The sequence below is a fragment of the Ciona intestinalis genome, unplaced genomic scaffold (assembly GCF_000224145.3).
Source record: "Ciona intestinalis unplaced genomic scaffold, KH HT000062.2, whole genome shotgun sequence".
Classification (NCBI taxonomy): domain Eukaryota; kingdom Metazoa; phylum Chordata; class Ascidiacea; order Phlebobranchia; family Cionidae; genus Ciona; species Ciona intestinalis.
Genome location: NW_004190384.2, coordinates 228064 through 247670, shown reverse-complemented (window position 1 = coordinate 247670; position 19607 = coordinate 228064). Strand labels below are relative to the sequence as shown.

At 33.8% G+C, this 19607-nt stretch overlaps 3 protein-coding genes and 2 long non-coding RNA genes across 5 annotated transcripts in view; 2 read left to right on the top strand and 3 right to left on the bottom strand.

Moving 5' to 3' along the window:
• Positions 1–2458: 2458 nt before the first annotated feature.
• On the top strand, positions 2459–3530 carry LOC100178159. The gene is made up of 3 exons (XM_002128629.5): positions 2459–2618; positions 2848–3090; positions 3338–3530. The coding sequence occupies exons 1-3, from the start codon at positions 2543–2545 to the stop codon at positions 3397–3399; spliced, it is 381 nt and encodes a 126-aa protein (XP_002128665.1). The 5' UTR covers positions 2459–2542; the 3' UTR covers positions 3400–3530.
• Positions 3531–3833: 303 nt separating this feature from the next.
• LOC100183678 (NF-kappa-B-activating protein-like) lies at positions 3834–9158 on the bottom strand. Its single transcript, XM_002128726.5, has 9 exons — positions 8961–9158; positions 8624–8704; positions 8085–8140; positions 7320–7369; positions 6689–6780; positions 6451–6575; positions 4826–4943; positions 4359–4438; positions 3834–4148 (listed from the first exon to the last, which is right to left on the bottom strand). The coding sequence occupies exons 1-9, from the start codon at positions 9077–9079 to the stop codon at positions 3913–3915; spliced, it is 957 nt and encodes a 318-aa protein (XP_002128762.1). The 5' UTR covers positions 9080–9158; the 3' UTR covers positions 3834–3912.
• Positions 9159–10141: 983 nt separating this feature from the next.
• Positions 10142–11726, bottom strand: LOC104266511. The gene is made up of 3 exons (XR_717589.3): positions 11043–11726; positions 10793–10825; positions 10142–10255 (listed from the first exon to the last, which is right to left on the bottom strand). It is a non-coding gene; the product is annotated as an uncharacterized LOC104266511 (long non-coding RNA).
• Positions 11727–12553: 827 nt separating this feature from the next.
• On the top strand, positions 12554–14465 carry LOC113474962. Its single transcript, XR_003396676.1, has 3 exons — positions 12554–12798; positions 13041–13169; positions 13869–14465. It is a non-coding gene; the product is annotated as an uncharacterized LOC113474962 (long non-coding RNA).
• Positions 14466–16810: 2345 nt separating this feature from the next.
• Positions 16811–19607, bottom strand: part of LOC100176652 (ubiquitin-conjugating enzyme E2 variant 2-like) — a 4262-nt gene continuing 1465 nt past the window's right edge. Inside the window, exons 2-4 of the mRNA XM_009862897.3 lie at positions 18138–18280; positions 17741–17863; positions 16811–17413 (exon numbers count right to left, since the gene is read on the bottom strand). Of these exons, the coding sequence (XP_009861199.1) occupies positions 17282–17413; positions 17741–17863; positions 18138–18280 (398 nt within the window). The 3' untranslated portion in view covers positions 16811–17281. The remainder of the gene's footprint in view (positions 17414–17740; positions 17864–18137; positions 18281–19607) is intronic.

The following is a 19607-nucleotide window of genomic DNA, read 5'->3' as shown; positions in this document are numbered from 1 at the left end:
AAATTACGTAAATTATTAATGTGACCCAAAATAAAACAAAACCTTAAAATACGCACCACCAAAATTAAAAGTCTGGGAAACCCGAAACTATAAATTCGTCGATTTCTAGAGTGATGAGTTGAAATAAAACTTTTGTACAAAACCTAAAGTGCAGTTTGTTACATCATATGGTAATGAGATTCGAAAATGAGATTTAGCATATAGTAGGATGGGGGAAGATGGGACACCTTTAGCACATATAATAACCAAATATCTTGATCGTGTTTTAAACAATTAACAACGGTCTATGCGAGTCGTGAGGATACGGTTTCATAACATTCTGAATGTTCTTTGTTTACTAGCAAATAGGACGAAAAAATAGCTTGAAAAGGTGTCCCATCTTCCCCCACTCTACTATATAATGTCCCATGCTTACTAAAGGTGTTTTAAACGTTTAACAATGTTATTTTAGAGATGCGAGGATACGGTATATAGTTCTTTAAATATTCTTTATTTACTACCAAATGGGACAATAAAACAGAATGTACCATCTTACCCCAGCCCACTATAAGTCTACGACGCTGACAGTATGACGCAATAAACAAATGGTTTGTTTATTTTAAGTTAAACAATTTATCTTAAATTATTGTTATGACGTGGCACTTAATTATGAAGTTCAAACATAATTCAACAGCTGGAATTAATTTTAATTCGACATCTTCTGGGAAAGTGACGAATCACTCTCACAAACAGTTGCCCACGCTTTCGCTTTATGGTTTCATACAATGAAAAGCCATATTAGGTCATGACCTCTAATATTAACTATTTTAGGAGATAATAACAAAGCATTGCAGTATTTACTTACTTGCATTTAAATTTTTATTTATTTGCATTTACGTAATTTAAAAATATATAACTGATATTTAGAGTAAACTGTTATACCAGAGCCTTACATAGCAACAAAAAGCAAGGACTCCACTTCTGGTTAAATAATCCAGCTTGTGATGCAAATAGTGAAACTGCATTGATCCACCTTCAACACGTGACATTAAGCATGTACAATGACGTCATATGTATGACGTCACACACGGCGGTTAATTAAGGGTGTAGATGTAGATAAACACTAAATGAGATTGCTAGGGAATAGGTTTAAAAATAATCTGTTATAAAATAACAATACATTTGAATATAAATTTGAACGGGTATCGGTTTATGTGACGTGTGACGTGCGTCATAAATGCGTATATAGCTAACACGTCACAAACTGCTGATTTTAATTTGTTTTAAAATTAAACCAAAATAGTTATTAGGCGAAACTAGATAATTAGTAATCGTGTGTCGATGTACAATCGTTTGCAGCAAATAATAATATAAAAGAAAAACTCTCTAAGTTACAAACACGCGGTAACTAGTACACGCTGCCACGAGTTGTTTAAAACAAATCACCGTGTGGTAATGACTGCCATTGCAACGCAAGGATAAATAAGCTGCATTTATTCATTGATTTAATTTCATTTAAATTGTTTTTTATTTTACGATAGATTGTCAAAACTTTCGTGAAGGCAAAAACCAAGGTGACCTAGTGTCCTAGTATAAACAAAGGAAACATACGATGAAACTAACTTAGTAATCTCTTGACATACATTTGAATGAGATCGTGAAACTGATTCTCTTTTCAATTGACTAGAGTCACTAGACTACAATAAATAAAAGAATGTAACTTGTTGTTTATTCTTGCGTGTAGCTTTGTGGTTGGGAATTTCCTTTCAATGCCTAACAACCATTATCGGTGTTTGCTTTTATTCAATACTGGTGCATGACGGTTATTGTTTCATCCTGGTACCGATATATATAGTAGGGTGGGGGAAGATGGGACACCTTTAGCACATAATATCTAAATATCCGGATCGTGTTTTAAACAATTACTAACGGTCAATGGGAGTCATAGTCATATAGTTTTATAATTTTTTTAATGTTCTTTGTTTAATACTAAACGGGGCGAGATAATAGAGGCAAAAGGTGTCCCATCTTCCCCCACCCTACTGTATGTCACGAGGTGATACAACGTTCTGCATGGGCGAATGTAAGGCAATGCATGCAAACTGCCCTTACCCATATTTTAGTGTTGCCAAGCAGTTTTACATCTTAATTCAAACTTGTTTGTAAAAACCTGACGCGGTTGCAATTTTTAAAGTTCAATTGAAGAAAAATGCTACGGCTGCAAAATGTTATTCAGCGATACTTCCTGGAGCGATCAATATATTGATCAATTAAGTTTTTCAAAGTTTTCTATGATTTGTCAAACTCCCCATAATAAGGGATGTCCGAATACTTTGTTATGTACCGGTTTCAGCTGTGTGTGCGTCATGAGCCACGAGTAACGGAACACTTGCTGAATAAATCGACCTCGATTTCATGTGAATTAAAAAGAAAAGGGGGGACGGACAGAAAAAATGGAAAGCATGAAATAAAAGAGATTTGCTGCAAGAATGCCACTTGGTAAATTCAACCCAGACTACACGTTGCTTAAACATTAGGTAGGAGGTATTCGTATAATCAAAACATGATTTTTAAAGTTGTTGCTGTTCTTTTGGTTTGTACAGTCGTAAGTACCTCCGCATCGGATCATTTATTTAAAGGTTAGTTCTGTTATAAAACATATAAGCATATACTCAATACGGCTTATATATAATATCAAATTATTCAGAATAGTTACTGTAGGGGGATTGGAACACTTAATATTGCCTTATATTTTAACACCGATTTTTTATAATGAAACTCGACCAGGATATTTGGATATTATGTGCTAAAGGTGTCCCATCTTCCCCCACCCTACTATATCAATGACATAAATCATTTCTCTCTTAGTTCGACAGTGCGTGCGTCGTGGTAAGAACAATCCTGCGTGTTTGAGTTTGTGCCCGGAAGAATGCTCAGCTTTCCAACAATTCAGTGATTGTTTGGTCGATTGCACTCGTAGTGGGCAACAACATAAAACTTGTTTTCGAACGTGTTCTGCAGCGTCTTGTCCAGCGGGTTCGGGTCAGTTGAGTTGCGACCACGCGCGAGTTTGCCATTGTGCCAAGTGCATGAGAGCTCAATGTGTGCCAGGTAATTTAATAAATCAAGGTTCCAACATATTTTGATAAAGTAGAACTTTTTATTCATTATCTATTCACATGCGTGGTAACCAGTAAGCGGGCACGAGGTGTATGAAACAGAACGATCTTGTAACAACTACTGTCGTTGCCCCGCCACATTCATTCGAATTTTAAAAAGTCGCACTTAAGCATTGTGATGCGGATTTTTTATTTGTTTAACCATAACCTCGTCGTTTAATAATTTCTAATTATTTCAGCTCATTTCGGTGATGGCTACCAAACCAAATGCCCCAAAGCTTTCGAAAACCTTCATTGTTAATAATATGTGGTCCACAACACCGATAACTTCTCAGACAAAACTACAACATTATTAGTATTTGATGGAATGCAATATTCTTCAATAAACCGAAATTTTACGCGGCACGAAAATAAAATGATTTTATAATGGAATATTATTTAGTCTTTTCTAAAACAAGGAAACCAAGGTTAGGGCGCCTGCCTTTAACCCAGAGGTTAGGGAAGTCTTGACACTGGACGAGTGGCAATTACTTTGTTATCATTGTGAGCGAATGCGTACTTGGGCAAACAACTTATCGAATTTGCTCATTTATGAGTTGTCCAAATATTATATAAAAACAAAATTAAACACGAGTACGGAACATATAAGCGTGCACGAGGTTCATGAAACAGAACACCGGTGTTGTAACGACTGTCGTTGCCCCGCCATGTGAGGATAAATGACACACCTTCATTAAACCAATCAATACACAACGCAATAAAAATGAGTCTTTTATTAAAAAAAGCTGTTCAACATACAGCAGAATAATATTTGTCATTCCTTTGATATTTTGTTATTAACAAGTTCTTTAAACGAAGATAAAATCCTGGTTTCACGTTTGTCCCTTTCTATCTTGTTAAAAGAGGCCAATGCTCTTTTCTCATCCGCGCTGTAAATCTGGTTTTCCTTCCGAAGTCTCACGGCTTCCATCCTACGATGGCGACTTCCACTCATGACATAACCCTGGTCCTCGAAACTAACAATTTCATCGCTTGTGAGTCCGATTTCACCTGCACGGTAATGAATTGTAATATAAGTATGTAGGTACAAGTATATACTATTGTTATTGCTTGCAAGATTTACTTCGTCAAACTGTTCGCATGAACGGCATTCATAACTCCTAAGCAGCACGATGTGTATGAAACAGAACACCCGTGTGATACTGATAACAACTGTTTTTCGTGCACGCAAGGATAAATAAGTTACATTTATTTATTTACCTCTGCGTGGGATCCTCTTTCCTTCTGACACGAAGGCAGCCATAGCGGCACCTTCACCAGGTAATAAAGCATGCCCGAAACTATAAAAGTATTATCATGTTACTCATAATATATATTAGTAAAGTATATTGATTATGATTGATTAGTTCATATGCAGTTGTTGCATAGTGTTTAAGTATAATGATACACAACTAGTAAACGTATACCTTTTAATCCAAAGTTTACGTATAAATACTTAGCTGGCCGAATTTTTATAACTATATTGTACAAACATCTCGGGTTACAAATATAGTGGTGTAACTTTTGAAACGTCATGGTACCCAATACCCATAAGTTCAAATGCTTCAAAGTTTATATAAAATATGTATGTATAATGTCATCAAGCACACAAGTGATATATTAAAATAAATTAAAACATTCTCTGCAAGTGCTGTAGAAACACAAACATAACATTATATATGACATACTTCAATGGTTTAGATGAAGCCCCTTCCAACCCCTCAGGCATGGGTCCAATAACCAAATCTTCGGTTTTGGTTTTTTCCTCCTCAAAACCTGTTTCATTCAAACCAACTATGAGAGGATCTGAAATAAATAGGAAGTTACAACAAACATATTAATAATGGCCAAAGTTTCTTTAAATGCCATACAGTGTTTATTTTATTATCCAGTATAATAGTATTATTTGGCTGTATAAGTAGAAAAACAAACACGAGGAAAACAGTAACAAGGACTTTTGATTAAGCAAGAACATTGGAAAATGCACAAAGCTCGTATTACTATTATATAGTAGGGTGGGGCAAGATGGGACACTTTGTCAGTTCATTTTCTTTTTACGGACCCCCATATGAAACGCCTGTCAAAGCTGATTACTGTTTTAAAACATTAAAAAAATATGTAAAATAGAAACAGTATATTTTGAACAGGTAAAAAACTGCGAAATAGTAAGGTGCTAATTTTAAATGTCGCAAAATTAATACTAAAGCGAATGAAATTGATTTTGTCTCATAAAACTAGTTTTAGTTTTGTAAAAACAACTGAGATATAAGCATGTAGAAAATAGGCAGGGGTCAATATGACTTTAATTTGAAATAAAAAGAACAAAAAAATACTGTTTTCAAGTTATATGTATAAAGTTTACAAAACAAAGAAACTAGCAAAGTCGTGTAAATTTGGTAGGTTAACTACAAGTTGCAGAATACTGCTAATGTAAATATATTTCAACTTAGTGTCCCATTTTCCCCACATTGTAGTTTTGTATGTTTTCATTGGCAAACTTTGAATGTTTGCTTTTAATTTAGTAATTTATACCTCAGGGAGTTTTCTACTATATTGTACTAATATAATAAAAAGATAATATTTTTAAAATATTCGAAATTTGATCATTTGCACTTGGAGATAATTTATAAGAAGTGGCTTGTGCCAAAAACAGAGTAGTAATACCCAATTTGGGTCAAAAATGTAACCTTTATCAATAGTTATTATTCATTTTCTGTTATTACAAGTTCATATACATTTGTAGGATACAAAATTTATCTATTGATGTTCGAACATTACCCATTGTCGTTCAAACAATACCAATTTTTATGCAATAATATAATGTATAGGTAACATGTTGAAAACTATAGCAGTAGGGCAAGAAAAAGAATTTTAATTTGATTTTCAAGGCGTACAGTATTATTTCGTAATATTTACGTATATTCCTATTTATAAATACACTTAGTAATCAAAATTAACACTGGTTTAAAACTGTCCCATCTTATCCTCTGTGTTTTCAAATTTGTAAAATTTCATCTGTTGTGCGGATAGTTAAATAACTCCTCGTGTGTTTTATTATATTTTTTTGAATTGTTGTCAATTAATAAAGGAATGATAGTACTAATTCGTGGTATTAACCAAAAACCGCCATCTATTTTGACTTTGGAAATATTTGGCAATATGTGTCCCATCTTCCCCCATTGTACTATATAAGTGCTGGTATTCTCACTTACAACTATATTTCCTCGCTTTTGTATTTCAAATAATTCCCACTATAGCAGGTATAACATTCATAATATATTAGTAACTCATGTTTCACGATATTTGAGCTTACCTTCAATTTTCTTAACCGTTGAAACTTCTTTTTCCTCCCAAACTAAACTCTCTGCTCCTGATGAGGAGTCACTTTCTTGTTTCACTTTTTTTCTTTTCGAATGTTTCTTCTTATGCTTTTTCACTCTACATAACACACAAAAATGTTCTTTAAAAATATTAAATTTACGAAATGATAATTTTAGGATACTAGTACTTAACATAACAGTTAACTTTAAACTATTTGTAAAATTGTTTACTTTTCTTTGTGTTTTTTCTCTTTTTTCCTTTTTCTCTTTTTTCTTTTCCTTCTCTCTTCTTCTGAATCTGAAATATTTGATTCCGAGCTTGTCTGTTATAAACAAAGACATTTCAATTATACAAGGTGCTTATGAACATAGAAATCTTCAATCACAAGGGAGGAATTAATAGAAGGGATGGTGGCCATGAGTCTTCATTTGTGGAAAACAGTGGATCATCAGACATTTTAACTTTATAACAAGATTGAACATATTTCTAAGAGAGGTTTGTTTTGGTGATCTAGACCACCTTTTTTGTAGAAAACAAGGCTAGTAATAGCCTCGCCTCACTACATCACATATCTGGTTTTCACGCATCGAGTAAAAAAATGTTACAAAACAGGTGAGGTCTGTGATTTTATCTTTGTCTGAATGTTAGATTGGCGATTATGACGTAACACATCTGTTTATAATATAAGCGTAAATTGTCACTGAGTTTGATAAAATAATGTTTAGATAACAATAACATGTGTGTTCGGCGAAAAAAGTGCTGTTTGTTAGAATAACTTTTTTTTACTTCTTGTGTATAGAGTATTTGCTGGTGTTTAGAGTTAAAGGTGTAATACCATCACTAATACAGCACAATGCTTACCAAAGATTCACTTTTTTTCCGCGACCTTTTCTTATTTGCCTTGCCATTATCTGTACACAATATAGAAAATCATAAATTAGTTTTTCATTTGTTTCATTTAAAACCTGTATATTTATAACATGCTGCTAGTGAATACTCAATCTCAATCATTGCAGATAGTCAGTCAACAGTTATGACAAAATCATTTATAACCTAATGAATGGAAAACAGATACCACAAACTAATAAGCTGAGTAAAATAAAATACCAACAGTATTCTTCATATTTCTGCCATACAAAAATTGTTTGACTTTATGTTGCGTTTGTAAGCTACTAATACAACAGACGAACAGCCACAGCATGTTACAAATTTAAAATTTTCCCCAACATTTTTGTAACTACATTCTATTTCAAACTAAAAGTACAAGGGTTACAAAGATTAACAAGCATTTACTTTGCATAGCCAAGAATGCAATTATCAGAATATAAACTCTCCTTCCTTATTCCAAAGAACAGCATTTTTTTACTTTAGGCCAAGATTTCCGTGTGGTCCTGACTGCGGAGCACACCACACGCTCGGGTCAAACATATCTTTGTGTAATGAGTTAGCAGCCATAAAATGAGGAATTGATCACCTAAACTCCCTGGGTGCGCCACTGGCGTGGAATAGCCTTTCACAAGCTATGTTTTAATACTTGTGGTAACTGTTTATACATTGAACAATTTATGTCGCAAAATGCTAATCCCAATCTTGGCAATAATTCTTTTTACTTTAAATCAAAGGTACCTGATGAATTTTTATGATTGTGCTGGTGTGTATGGAGACCTATTTCATCTTCTGAACTGCAGAAAAAATATCAAGATCGTTATTTATCGTTGTGTGGTGAGAATTCATGGCCGAAGATTAATATTATAACACAGGTGTCTATAATGTTCTGTACGTGCTCTTAAGCAAGTTACCACGTATGTAAATTTGTGGGTCATTTTTTTCCTAATTCTTATGAATTTGGACAGCACATTACTGTTCACTAGAACACAAATACCTTCAATGATGGCATACACGTTTCATAGAACCATACATTAAATGGCATTTTATATTCTCTAATGGTAGAGCACCGACAGTCGTCATATCACGGTCCACGCGTTCTGTTTCATACACGTTGTGCCAGCTTACTAGTAGTTACCATGTACGTTACTTTATTATTGATTTTTTTTGTATGGCAGACACTAGACAACCCATTAGTGACCACTGAGTTAGAGGAATAGAAATATAAGAGTACAGACACCCACACAAGCAAAATAAAGCAAAGATTTTGTGGAACATACTCTGAATCAGGTTGTGAAGGTGAAAGCGCCCACACGGACTTCACTCCTTCCTCGCTTATTTGTGTTCGTTCCTCTCTTCGACTGTTAACAAGTTAAACATAAATTTCAATACAATTATGTATTATGGAAAATGGTTTTTATATATAGGTGTCAGAGTGTCACGCTTTTTGAACAAACTCTAGAATAAACTGTTGAATGGACTTACATAACATGAAACATAGGGAACCTCATTTATTCACACACCTAAGAAAAGTTGTCTTACAGTGTTTAGGAATATTTAAAGTAGATTATAAATCAACACATTGTTTTCCATTGCAAGAGATGAGCATAAACATACCTCGATAAGAAATTCGACTCTTGGTCGTCACGTAGCGGGGTGCGAGGTTTTCTATATCTATTACTTCCATGTGAATCCTGAGCTCGAGAATCATCTCTGTGCTGGTAGTAGCTACTCATTATAGACACGATGTAGGTAACGCAAATATATTTCCGTAATCTTGCGTAAAACCATAGTATACTGAAGTAATAGTACGCTAACGAGACCACGGGACCACTTTTCACGCATGAGACCACAGTAACACTTCGCCCGACAGTTCAGCCAGACGGGGCAATATAACATTGCTAGGCAAGTGTCTGTATTTAAATGTATTTAAGCAGTTTTGTATGTTTATATACGAAAAGGATCAGGAAAATTAAATTAAAAATTTATCATAGAGTAGCATGTATACAATGACCTCGCCTCTTTAAACGAAAGTTTTCTGGACGAGCTATTTGGTGATTTACTGACAAGGCAGCACCATATATAAGGATTTCACAAGTAAAATTCTTGATCTGGCAGCTATTCAACCCACTGTAAATATAAAAGATTTCGAAAACAATTCTAATGCAATTATTGACCTGATGGAGAAAGTGGACTGGTTAAAAAAGCCCATATGCAGGCTACCTGTATGTGCTCCAGCAAATCTATGGTCTTGTTAAGAAACACACAAAGACCCAAGAAAAATGATTATTATCATTAAATGGAGGTCCGTAAAAGAAAATTAAAAAGGGTCTTGTCTGACAAAGTGTCCCATCTTCTCCCGCAACCTACTATAATCGTATCATCACGATTTTAAACAAATGTAGATGTTACACCAAAACAATTTATAAACTAATAAATATAATGTCAATCGGCAGCGTACACTATTTCTTTATTCTACATTATGTAGGAACATCCGTTTTATTTAAACATAAAAATAGCGAGTTCGATGGTCGAATCCGCCAAGTTTGCGGACGTGTGTCTGGGCAAGACAATTACTAATCAGCATTAAACGTCTATTTTCACATCTTATGTCTTACATCTCCGGACTTAAATTAAATATAAAATTTATTTACGTATGTTCATACAGAAGGTTTAGAATTAAAACCATGCATTTAGCGAATAATTAAACATAGATTTAATCCAACTGCGATGAATCAGAACGCTTGTATTCTGCTAAAAATGTTGATCGCTAAACTTTTGTAATCAAACACAACACATAATACCGTAGTTTCTTATTTTCAATTTAATTTTAAATGTGCATGTAAATGCCATCCGTCGATAAATTAACCGGCGATCATCGTTTCTTTAATCTTCAAAGTTCAAAGATTCAACTGAAAATCATATAAAAGTGTCTTGACATAACTATGGCTAAAAACAATGTTGTAAGTTTGAGTAAGATGAACCAAGTTTTCATTCTCTTTTCCCATTTCATTTGGAAATAAACAAATAAATACAGGAATATACCCAGAGCTGCTGCACGCTAAAAATGGTGGCGCCGTTTTTTGATTTTTTTTTGTTTATTATACTCACTCCAAGTTAAGTTGTTTTTTTCACCCTTTTGTTCGTTTTTACTTGACTGTTTATTTTTACCTTTTCGAGAGTGATATTTTGTTTTTGTCATTCCTATTGATTGCAGCTAAATATTCCTGGATATATTTCTTGTATTTACTATTCTATATCCTCTTTTAAGGAGCGTAGATAACTGTTTCACGATTTAAAATATCGGATAGAGTGTGTTAACGATATTTGCTTTACCTTACCGTGAATGTGCTGTATAACGGCAATATATAGCCACTACAATTGTATAGAAAATTCTGCCTAATATTGGAAGCTATACATAATTTTAAATGTTTATATTTATAACTTACATGATAGAAAATCATCTTCATTCATGTCTTCAACTGAAAAGGTAAAACGTTTATTTAAATATAAAACGTGGTTTTACCGGCATCTATATAATATATATATATAGTCACTAACGAATTTTTTTCCAATATTTTCTCATACGAAACAATTAGTTTGTCGTTGCCGCTCGTTCGAGGAAAATCATGATTTGTAAAACTTTGCTTCCCGTATATTATCTTATAAAAGATTCATAATTAGCAACTAAATCCTTACGATTTTGAATATTTTTTTGAGTATCGCCAAGGATCCAGCGACGTCTATCCCAGGCAGCATCCGTTGTTTCGGATAGAACGAGCAGTCCTAATACAAGAAAGAGAAGTAGTGCTGACTTATTCATCTGCAAAAACAAATATTAATCACAGCTAGTTGTACAAATGTTGCAACAGAGTAACTCCGCTGTCTTCCAAACAAGGTAATTGTTTTCGCCTTTTGTTCGCCAAACTTGTCAACGCCTTTTTCCAATCTGTTCTTGTAATTTCTCGGTACAGCATATAATTCAACACTTCATCACGTACGAATGTATTGAAGGGTCTAGACGGGAAATATACAGCAATTCCCATCTTCAGCATAAAGTTCTTCATTGGAAATCGGCTGATATTGTAAATTGGTGTGCGGGCTTTCGTCGCTTCGGTATTGCATTGATTCATCTCTCCAGACATGGGTATCTCTGGTGAAAGAACAGTTACACATGTATATGTTAATTGTTATGTAAGTGTCTTGTTGTTGCAATCTATTATAAGTTAACTGGTGTACGATTAAGCAAGGATAATAAAAAGGCGCATATGATTCTATATTTTATGGGTTCAACTCAAAATTGGCGACGAAAACGTTAGTTTATGACATATTGGGATGAAATCACGCTTATGCAGCAACATAGACATAATATAAAACACACACTGGTTGAGGCAAACATAAAATATGGTAACCTAGAAAACATATAACTTTATATAGGACAAAAAATAGAAACATTATAGAACTATAAGCACGTTCTAGAAACTACAAACAAAAAAACTTAATTTACAAAACAATTAAAGAATATAATGAGGGAAATTTAATTCACTGCACCGTTACCACTGTTATAAAGGTGACATTAAAACATGTAGGTTGACCCAACGGTTAAAACGTCGGTTTAGCATCTGTTGTTTCCCACCACGACAGCAGTTGTTTTTCTGTAATAAAAATAACGTTCGCATTATTAACATGCGGTCTTTTCTAATTGTTTTACGACCAAGAAAAGGTGTTCTGTCTACAACACATATATGCACAAGTTAGGCAACTAACCTGGCGGCTACGCATTCGCTCGAGTTTACGCAATGTGACGAGTATGTCCCCTCTGATAACCTTAATTCTAAATAAACCTTTTGTATATAAACCTTTAATTCTAAAGTGTTTCCCCTTATAGTTAGCGACTTCGTTGACAATGACTTCAAGACTGCTTTTGTTTCTTGCGCTTGTGTCTTACGCCGCAAGTGAGTAACCGGTTGGTAACGAATGCTTTACGGTAGAAGGTTTCTTTAACCTGCCATATAAACTGACTTGATTAGGGTGTAGGGTAAAATTGGGCTTGTTTGCATTTTTTCTTTTATAAGATATATACCTCATATTATCTAAAACCTTTAGCACATAATATCTAAAAAAAAACTGATTGTGCTTCAAAAGAATTAGCAACGGTCTATGGGAGTCGTGGGGATACGGTTTTATATCAGTTTGGATATTCTTTGTTTATTACCAAATGAGACAAGAAAATAGAATGAAAGTTTTGAAGTAACCTACTATACACGGACCTGGTTATGTATTTCGTTTCAGGTACTCTTATTTACGAAGACAATTTTGATTATTTCGATTCTTCCAAATGGTTTATCAAAGTTGTATCTAACTCCCACAATAATGAGCTTCAGTATTATACCGATAGAACAGATAATATTCGAGTTGAAGATGGACACTTGGTCATAACACCACTCAATGAAAAGTAGGTCACGAAATATCATTGTAATTATTACAAACTTTAAATGCTATGCTGCCCTTTCCAAACTTTTTTATTGGTAGGTAATTTCTACCTCTTTTAAATACAATGACAGTTTTTACCAACTAATTAAGTGAACTTATGAATATTTTAGTGAACACCTGTTGCAGAATGCATATTTGCATAACTCGTCCACAAAGGGCTAATTCTAGCCTTGGTACAAGTTAATAATGCACTTTTTCTGTCAGCTATGATGACAAACAATATACATCTGGATGAATTCATAGCAAGTTTGCGTGGAAATATGGACGAGTTGAAGTAAGAGCTAAATCTCCAAATGGATACGGGTTGTGGCCGGCTATTTGGATGATGCCAAGGTTAGTGTAAATACAAAAGTTGCTCCCGCCAATTGTAGAATTGTAGTGTAAAAAAAACAAATAAATGTAACTTGATTTGTCCTCCGTGGCCGGAAAACGACAACCGTAATAACACGGGTGTTTTGTTTCATACTCCTCGTGCCCGCTTACGAGTAACCGCATAAGCAAATTTGTGGGTAATTTTTTATGTGAATGTATTGTATGGCTGACAATTTAGTCAACCCATCAGTGGCCACTGGGCTGGGGGTGATGGTATATCTGATGTCGCAGAATAGCTACCTTGCATAACATGAGATTTATAATTACTATAAAATGCAAAAGCTTATAGTAAATCTAGTAAGAGCGATAATACAGTAATACACCTAAACATCATATTATATACATTTGCTGTGGATATAGTTTACGATTAATTACAAATTACAATAGAAAAGTTAACCAGGAACAAAGCAAATTAAACCAAAAAATTTTGCTTGATTTACGCTGTGTATATTTTTATATTACTGTGGTGTAAGATGGTATACTGTTTGTATTTCCGAACCTTTTTTATTAATTAACAGTGCTCTTTTAGAGTCGTGAGGATACAGTTATTTAATTCTATCAATATTTTTGATTTACTACCAAATAGAAACTAGAATGAACACATGTACCATCTTACCCCACCCTACTATATCTATTAGACACCTCCACTAATTATTCCAGAGACAGTGTGTACGGTGATTGGCCGGAAAGTGGCGAGATCGACATTATGGAAGCGAGAGGACAAGAACTTCATCAGTTTGGTAGCACTATTCACTACGGTATAGTTCATGGCATTCATTACTTGGAAACAAGCGGCGACGTGCAATTACAATGTTCAATCGATCAATATCATGTTTATACTTTGGATTGGACGCCAACTGAGTTGGTAAAAAGGGTTTCTGGTTTACAACCAATAGGTTACAGGGTTTAAGGCTTGCCGCAGCTGTTATTGTGGTTTGTGTCGTCCTTAGCCAAACACTTGACTGCAACTGTTCCAACCCAGTGGTCACTAATAGTTTGTCTTAATTGTCAGCCATGCAGATTGCTACCAATTATAAATTTGACCAAGCAAACACACATAACAGGATACGACAGTTACATAAAAACAAAGACACAACGAACATTTAAAAGTTTGCGTAAAGCACAGTAAAACACCCAACACACCCTTATACGATTATTCAGTTTAGCCTATTAACATATTGCGATTTTCAGATTTACAGTTTGGATGGAAAACCATATTACAGCCAGAGCCTGGATCGTGTTATAAGTCGTCTGTATACCGAACCTGGTATGTTAAAGGTTTTCATATTTTACTTAAACACAATTAATTACAAAGCATTCTTATATTTTAGCATTTTAAATCTCTATTTTACTTAAATTATTTCCTCTCTTATGCCAACTACTATTGTGTTCAAACTTCTTTTTTAATAGCAGAAAATTGTTACAAAGTCCGAATTAATTACAGGCCAGCCATTTGATCAATACTTCTACATGATCTTAAACGTGGCTGTTGGAGGCACGTACTTAGATGACCCAACACCAAGCACCGTGTGGAATTACCCCGATGCTGAGATGTGGGTGGATTACGTCAGAGTTTATTCTGTTGAGGTACACCAAGCATGGTAGGCTGGGGTAATACGGAACATCTATTCATTATATTTTCCCGTTCCATTTGTAACAAAAAATAAAAGTTTTAACATAACCCCACGACTTTAATAGGGCGCTGTTAATTGTTCCAAACACGATGAGGAAATGGGATTTAGGGGAAAGCGGTATCCCGTTTTACCCCCACAGTACTAACTACCATTTTATAGTAACTCCACAAAGTTATCGAATTTGGAAACAAATTGAGAATGCCTGTTGACGAAACGCGCTTCTTTATTTAACATGAATAAGTTTACGTTTAATAATAAAGATTCATTATACCAAATCAGAATATAAAAATTTTTTTTTAGTATTTTATAAATTAGAAACGATCAAAGTTGAGTGAAATTTGTTTCTAAAATACCATGCATTGTCGAAACAGTCGATTTTTTTACTCCAGCGGGTATTTTCCACGCAATTTTTGTTCAGTCATTTTGGAAAACTTTAAGGCATTTTTAGGCCACATTTGAGCTTTACTGCAAATATAGAACATTTAGTTTTTCGTTGGTATGCCTCTGTAAGCGCTTCTGTACATAATTACTTAATGTTCCTGTTTTTTTTTTCAATTCAACAGTCCGGTACCCATATGTGGGGCAAGCTAGATACCCTTAGCAGATAACATCAAATGTTTCCTATCAATATAGGTATTGTAAAGTCGCGAGGATAATAATACATAATTCTGTAAATATTCTTTGTTTAGTATCTATAAAATGGAACGATAAAACAGAATGAAAACATGTCATTTTTACCCCGGCCTTTATATATAAGAAATAGCGTATTAAACAGGTCTATAACTCTATAGACTTACATAGTTATTATATTCAACTTATCTGCTGTTTCTTAGGACGTCCCGAACGGTAGAGATAACAACCTACAACAACCACTTGAATGTGTAGATGGATACGATCACTAAGTGCTTAAGTTATACAAGCACAAGAATGTTACCAAATTAATAGATTAAATTTGCAATAAAACATAATTCAAGTGAAACTTATTATAACTTTGGAAGTACGGATGTTGGTGAGATAAGCAATCCACACAAACGATTGACGTCTGAATCAAACTTTTGTCGTACTTGAAACATTATTTTTAATTCAACATCATATGATTAATATTAACTTCCAACATTCCTAATTTCTGCATGATTACGGTTTGTCAAAATTCATGAAAACAAACGCTTTTAAGCGACGACAACGTTAACTAGTGTAAGTTTACAATAAACACATGGTACAGGAGTTGTACAAAGCGTATTTACACATATTCTTTACCAATCACCCAACCCTCATACAGTCACCGATGGCGATTGGAAACTGCTGTGTTGATTACTTTTGTTTTGGATCAAGCTGGGTCGACCAATATTGTTAAGGAGATAACTAGAGCTTTGCTCCCTTGTTAAGTTATGTGAGAAGTTGTAAAATAGCTTGTTTTACCTTATCAAATATTCCTTGCAAAAAATATATAAAATTACCCACATAAAATGACTAAAATGTCACCCGTTCATCGCTTCTAAATTTTGTGTTTGACTTTTTTTCGATACAGAAAACGAATATTTTTCAAACCTTTAAATTTGTTCCCAAGTTTTCCTTTAAATTAGCAAAATCTATGCATTTTTCCCATACCTACTGTGTTATTTTAGTCACTAATTGCCACTTAATTTGCTTTTTACGTAACAATGGGTTGGATCATGGTCATAGAAATGTTTCCTGGACTCTGAGTTGGAATATTTAGTATTCTGGTTCGTTTTTTCCACTATTCCTCTAAAACAGTGTTTAGAATACTGGATTATAAACCTTCTGTTGGTTTCAGTGTTTTTTATACTACTTCCATTTGCAATGTATAGGTGTTTGGTGCATTTGCAAATGGAAATCGTATAGCAGCCGGTTTCAGACCTGCTCCCACGAATACAACCAGATTTTCTTGTTAAACCTATGTCAATTTTAAGTTTTCAACAATCGTGTTAGGATTTGTACCAGAGATGTCATTTTCTAATTTTCCACTGTATTAAGCAGACGACAACGAACGTGCGAGAAGTATCCGTTATAACAGCAGTGAATGTTTAACAAGTAATCATTATGTGGGGTCAATGGAATAAAAAATTAAATTTTTTGCTACACTGCTATATTTTTATAACTTATAAAACTTGCACAAAAGTTTGTTAATACATTTGTATTAAATATAGACAAGTATTAAGTTTCAAACCACATTTAAACCGTTTAAGAAGACAATAACACACCACGTTGAATTACAACGTGATTATTAATTTAAGATTTGGGAACTCGATAATAATCTATTACATGATTTGCGGTTTCCCTATTCATTTTAAATAACTGGTACATTATACCTTCAATGTTTCACAAATATACTTGGGTTGTCCACATGCTGAAGCAACATGTGTCAATTGGAGCCACATCCTAATATTGTACAGTAGATTTTTGTGCATTTCGTCTTCACTAATATGAGGAGCCTTCTGGTGGCTGGCTCAATTTTGCGTTATTTTTTTCGCACATGAAGTTACGAATTTCAGTAAGCACGTGTTTGATTCTCTTCTCCTTCTTCCAATTAACTAAAAAGGATTTGTCCAACTGAAAAAAGGTATAGTTAGTTAACAGAAACGAAAATATAAATCCTCTTTCAAACATTAAATGTTTTTTTATTTTTCCATTTAAAACAAAGTAACAAATATCAGGTTAATTTAAACAACGATGAATAGGAAACTAGCAGCAAACGACGGTCGGTAAAACATTTAAGGTTAAAACTGACCATTGAGTTAAGGCATTTATCAATAGATATCTCTCGTAAGGACACATACGCCCACAATGGTAGCAAAGACGAGGCGTATTAATTTAATAATAATGTGAAATACAACAGGTTGCAGAAGAACTTTACATTTCCTAATTAACACAACTCACTTCTCCAGCACTTGAAACTTGAGTAAGATTAATCCGCGTAAGGAAGCGAATAGAAGGTGGTTTCTTTGGGTAATCTTCACCGCAAGTCACACGCAGAGTGTAAATCCTGTTTTCAAATTTGGTCTGAAAACAGTAGCCTATTTAATTTGAATAAAAGATTGCTCATATTTTGGTATAAATATTATTTAATGCCTTGAACAGCACAGAAATGTGTGTATCCGACGCTCACAGAGTCAACTTTTTATCTAGTTTCTATTATGGCTAACTTATGCACAGCTTTAGTTCGCGAAGGTGACAGCTTTTTACTACCATTTCTTTACATAGGCAATTTAAGAGGTAAATGTTTACGTGAAATATGTGAATTCTTTAAAAAACAGCTTTAAATGCTTAAACAAACCTTTGCAGGGCCAATAATGGTGCCTCTCCAGTAAGTTAGACTTGAATCGCACTGATTTTCCAGCCCCCAGCTAACCTTTCCACCCCCACCTCCTTGGATACCTTCATCTAATTCCTCCAGTAACACAAAGTTGCGAGGAACCTCTTAAAGAAAAATATTAAATGTTTTTTTTTCAGATAAATGAACAATGTGCTTGTTTAAGGTTGTTTCATTTATCTAGAAAACGACAGTCACTATATACTTTCGAACTTATTAATTGAGATCTGATCTGACGTTGCATTTAATAGGGACCGACAATTGTTGGCGAAATAGGGCCAACATGTCTCTGAAATTATCCCCTTGGCCGAGCTGTTGGTTTCTTTTTACACACTTTGTGCCTGTTAGGCGTTACCACGTAGGTAATTTTTGGGTGATGACACTTTTTTCAGTGATCAGTAAAGTTCCGTAATAAAAAACAATGGGGTACTTGGGGTAAAAAAGGACAACCCCCCTAGCGCGCTCAAAAATCATTTTTATCGCAAACAGCTTTTGTGGGTAAAAAAGACATTCATTTGGCTTATTTTTTTTCCTAACTGTCTTTATAGGTGGTAATTATTTTTTCGGTAAAACACAAATTACTAAATCAAACAAAAAATTGACCAAAACAACTTATTATGAGGTTTCGTAAACTTTTTTTGTGAAAAGGCCTTTCGTGATAAATTTATTATGAATGCAGGTACTTGCTACATATTTAAGTACCTTGCTGCTGGTATATTTTAATTTTAAGTTTTATGATTATTTTATTATTTTTTCTCTTGTTTTTTTTACCCCAAAATCGCCTTATGGGAAGGGGTAAAAAAAACAACTGTGTTTTTTTTTGTTTTTTATTTTTTCTTTCCCAGCCAATATAACTTTGTGATAAAATTAATTTTAAAGTTATGTATGTAAATTATTTTAATTTAATTAATGATTTAATTGATTTTAAAGGTATCCAAGTATCAAAAACAGATATTTTACAGCTTTGCCTACATTTTCTAATAATGTAATTGATGTTTAGGGTTAATACTGTTTAGTTACAGGTCATTTTTATGGTTATGTTGCTGAATTTAGTTTGTATAAAGTCAAGATGTCATTTTATATTTTCAAAAGCCTTTATAACTTAGTTAAATCAAGTGCAATGCTCTGATTACTTCTGGTGCTTTATATAGGTTATGGAACTTATGAGCTTTGTTTCAGGTCTAATAAATGTTATTATAGAAAAAGTTGAGGTTTCTGAGAAAACAGAGACTACATAATACCTAAGTTGTATGACTAATATTTGTATTATTACCATGTACTTTTATTATTAATTTTTTTCTTTTAGATAAAGTTAAGTTGCTTTTGTAAACATTGTTTTTTATGCCCCGCTAATGTTTTTTACCCCAGAATCCTGGGGAATAAAAAACAGCAAAAATTTCAAATAAAATTTTAAGTAATCATAGAAATCATACA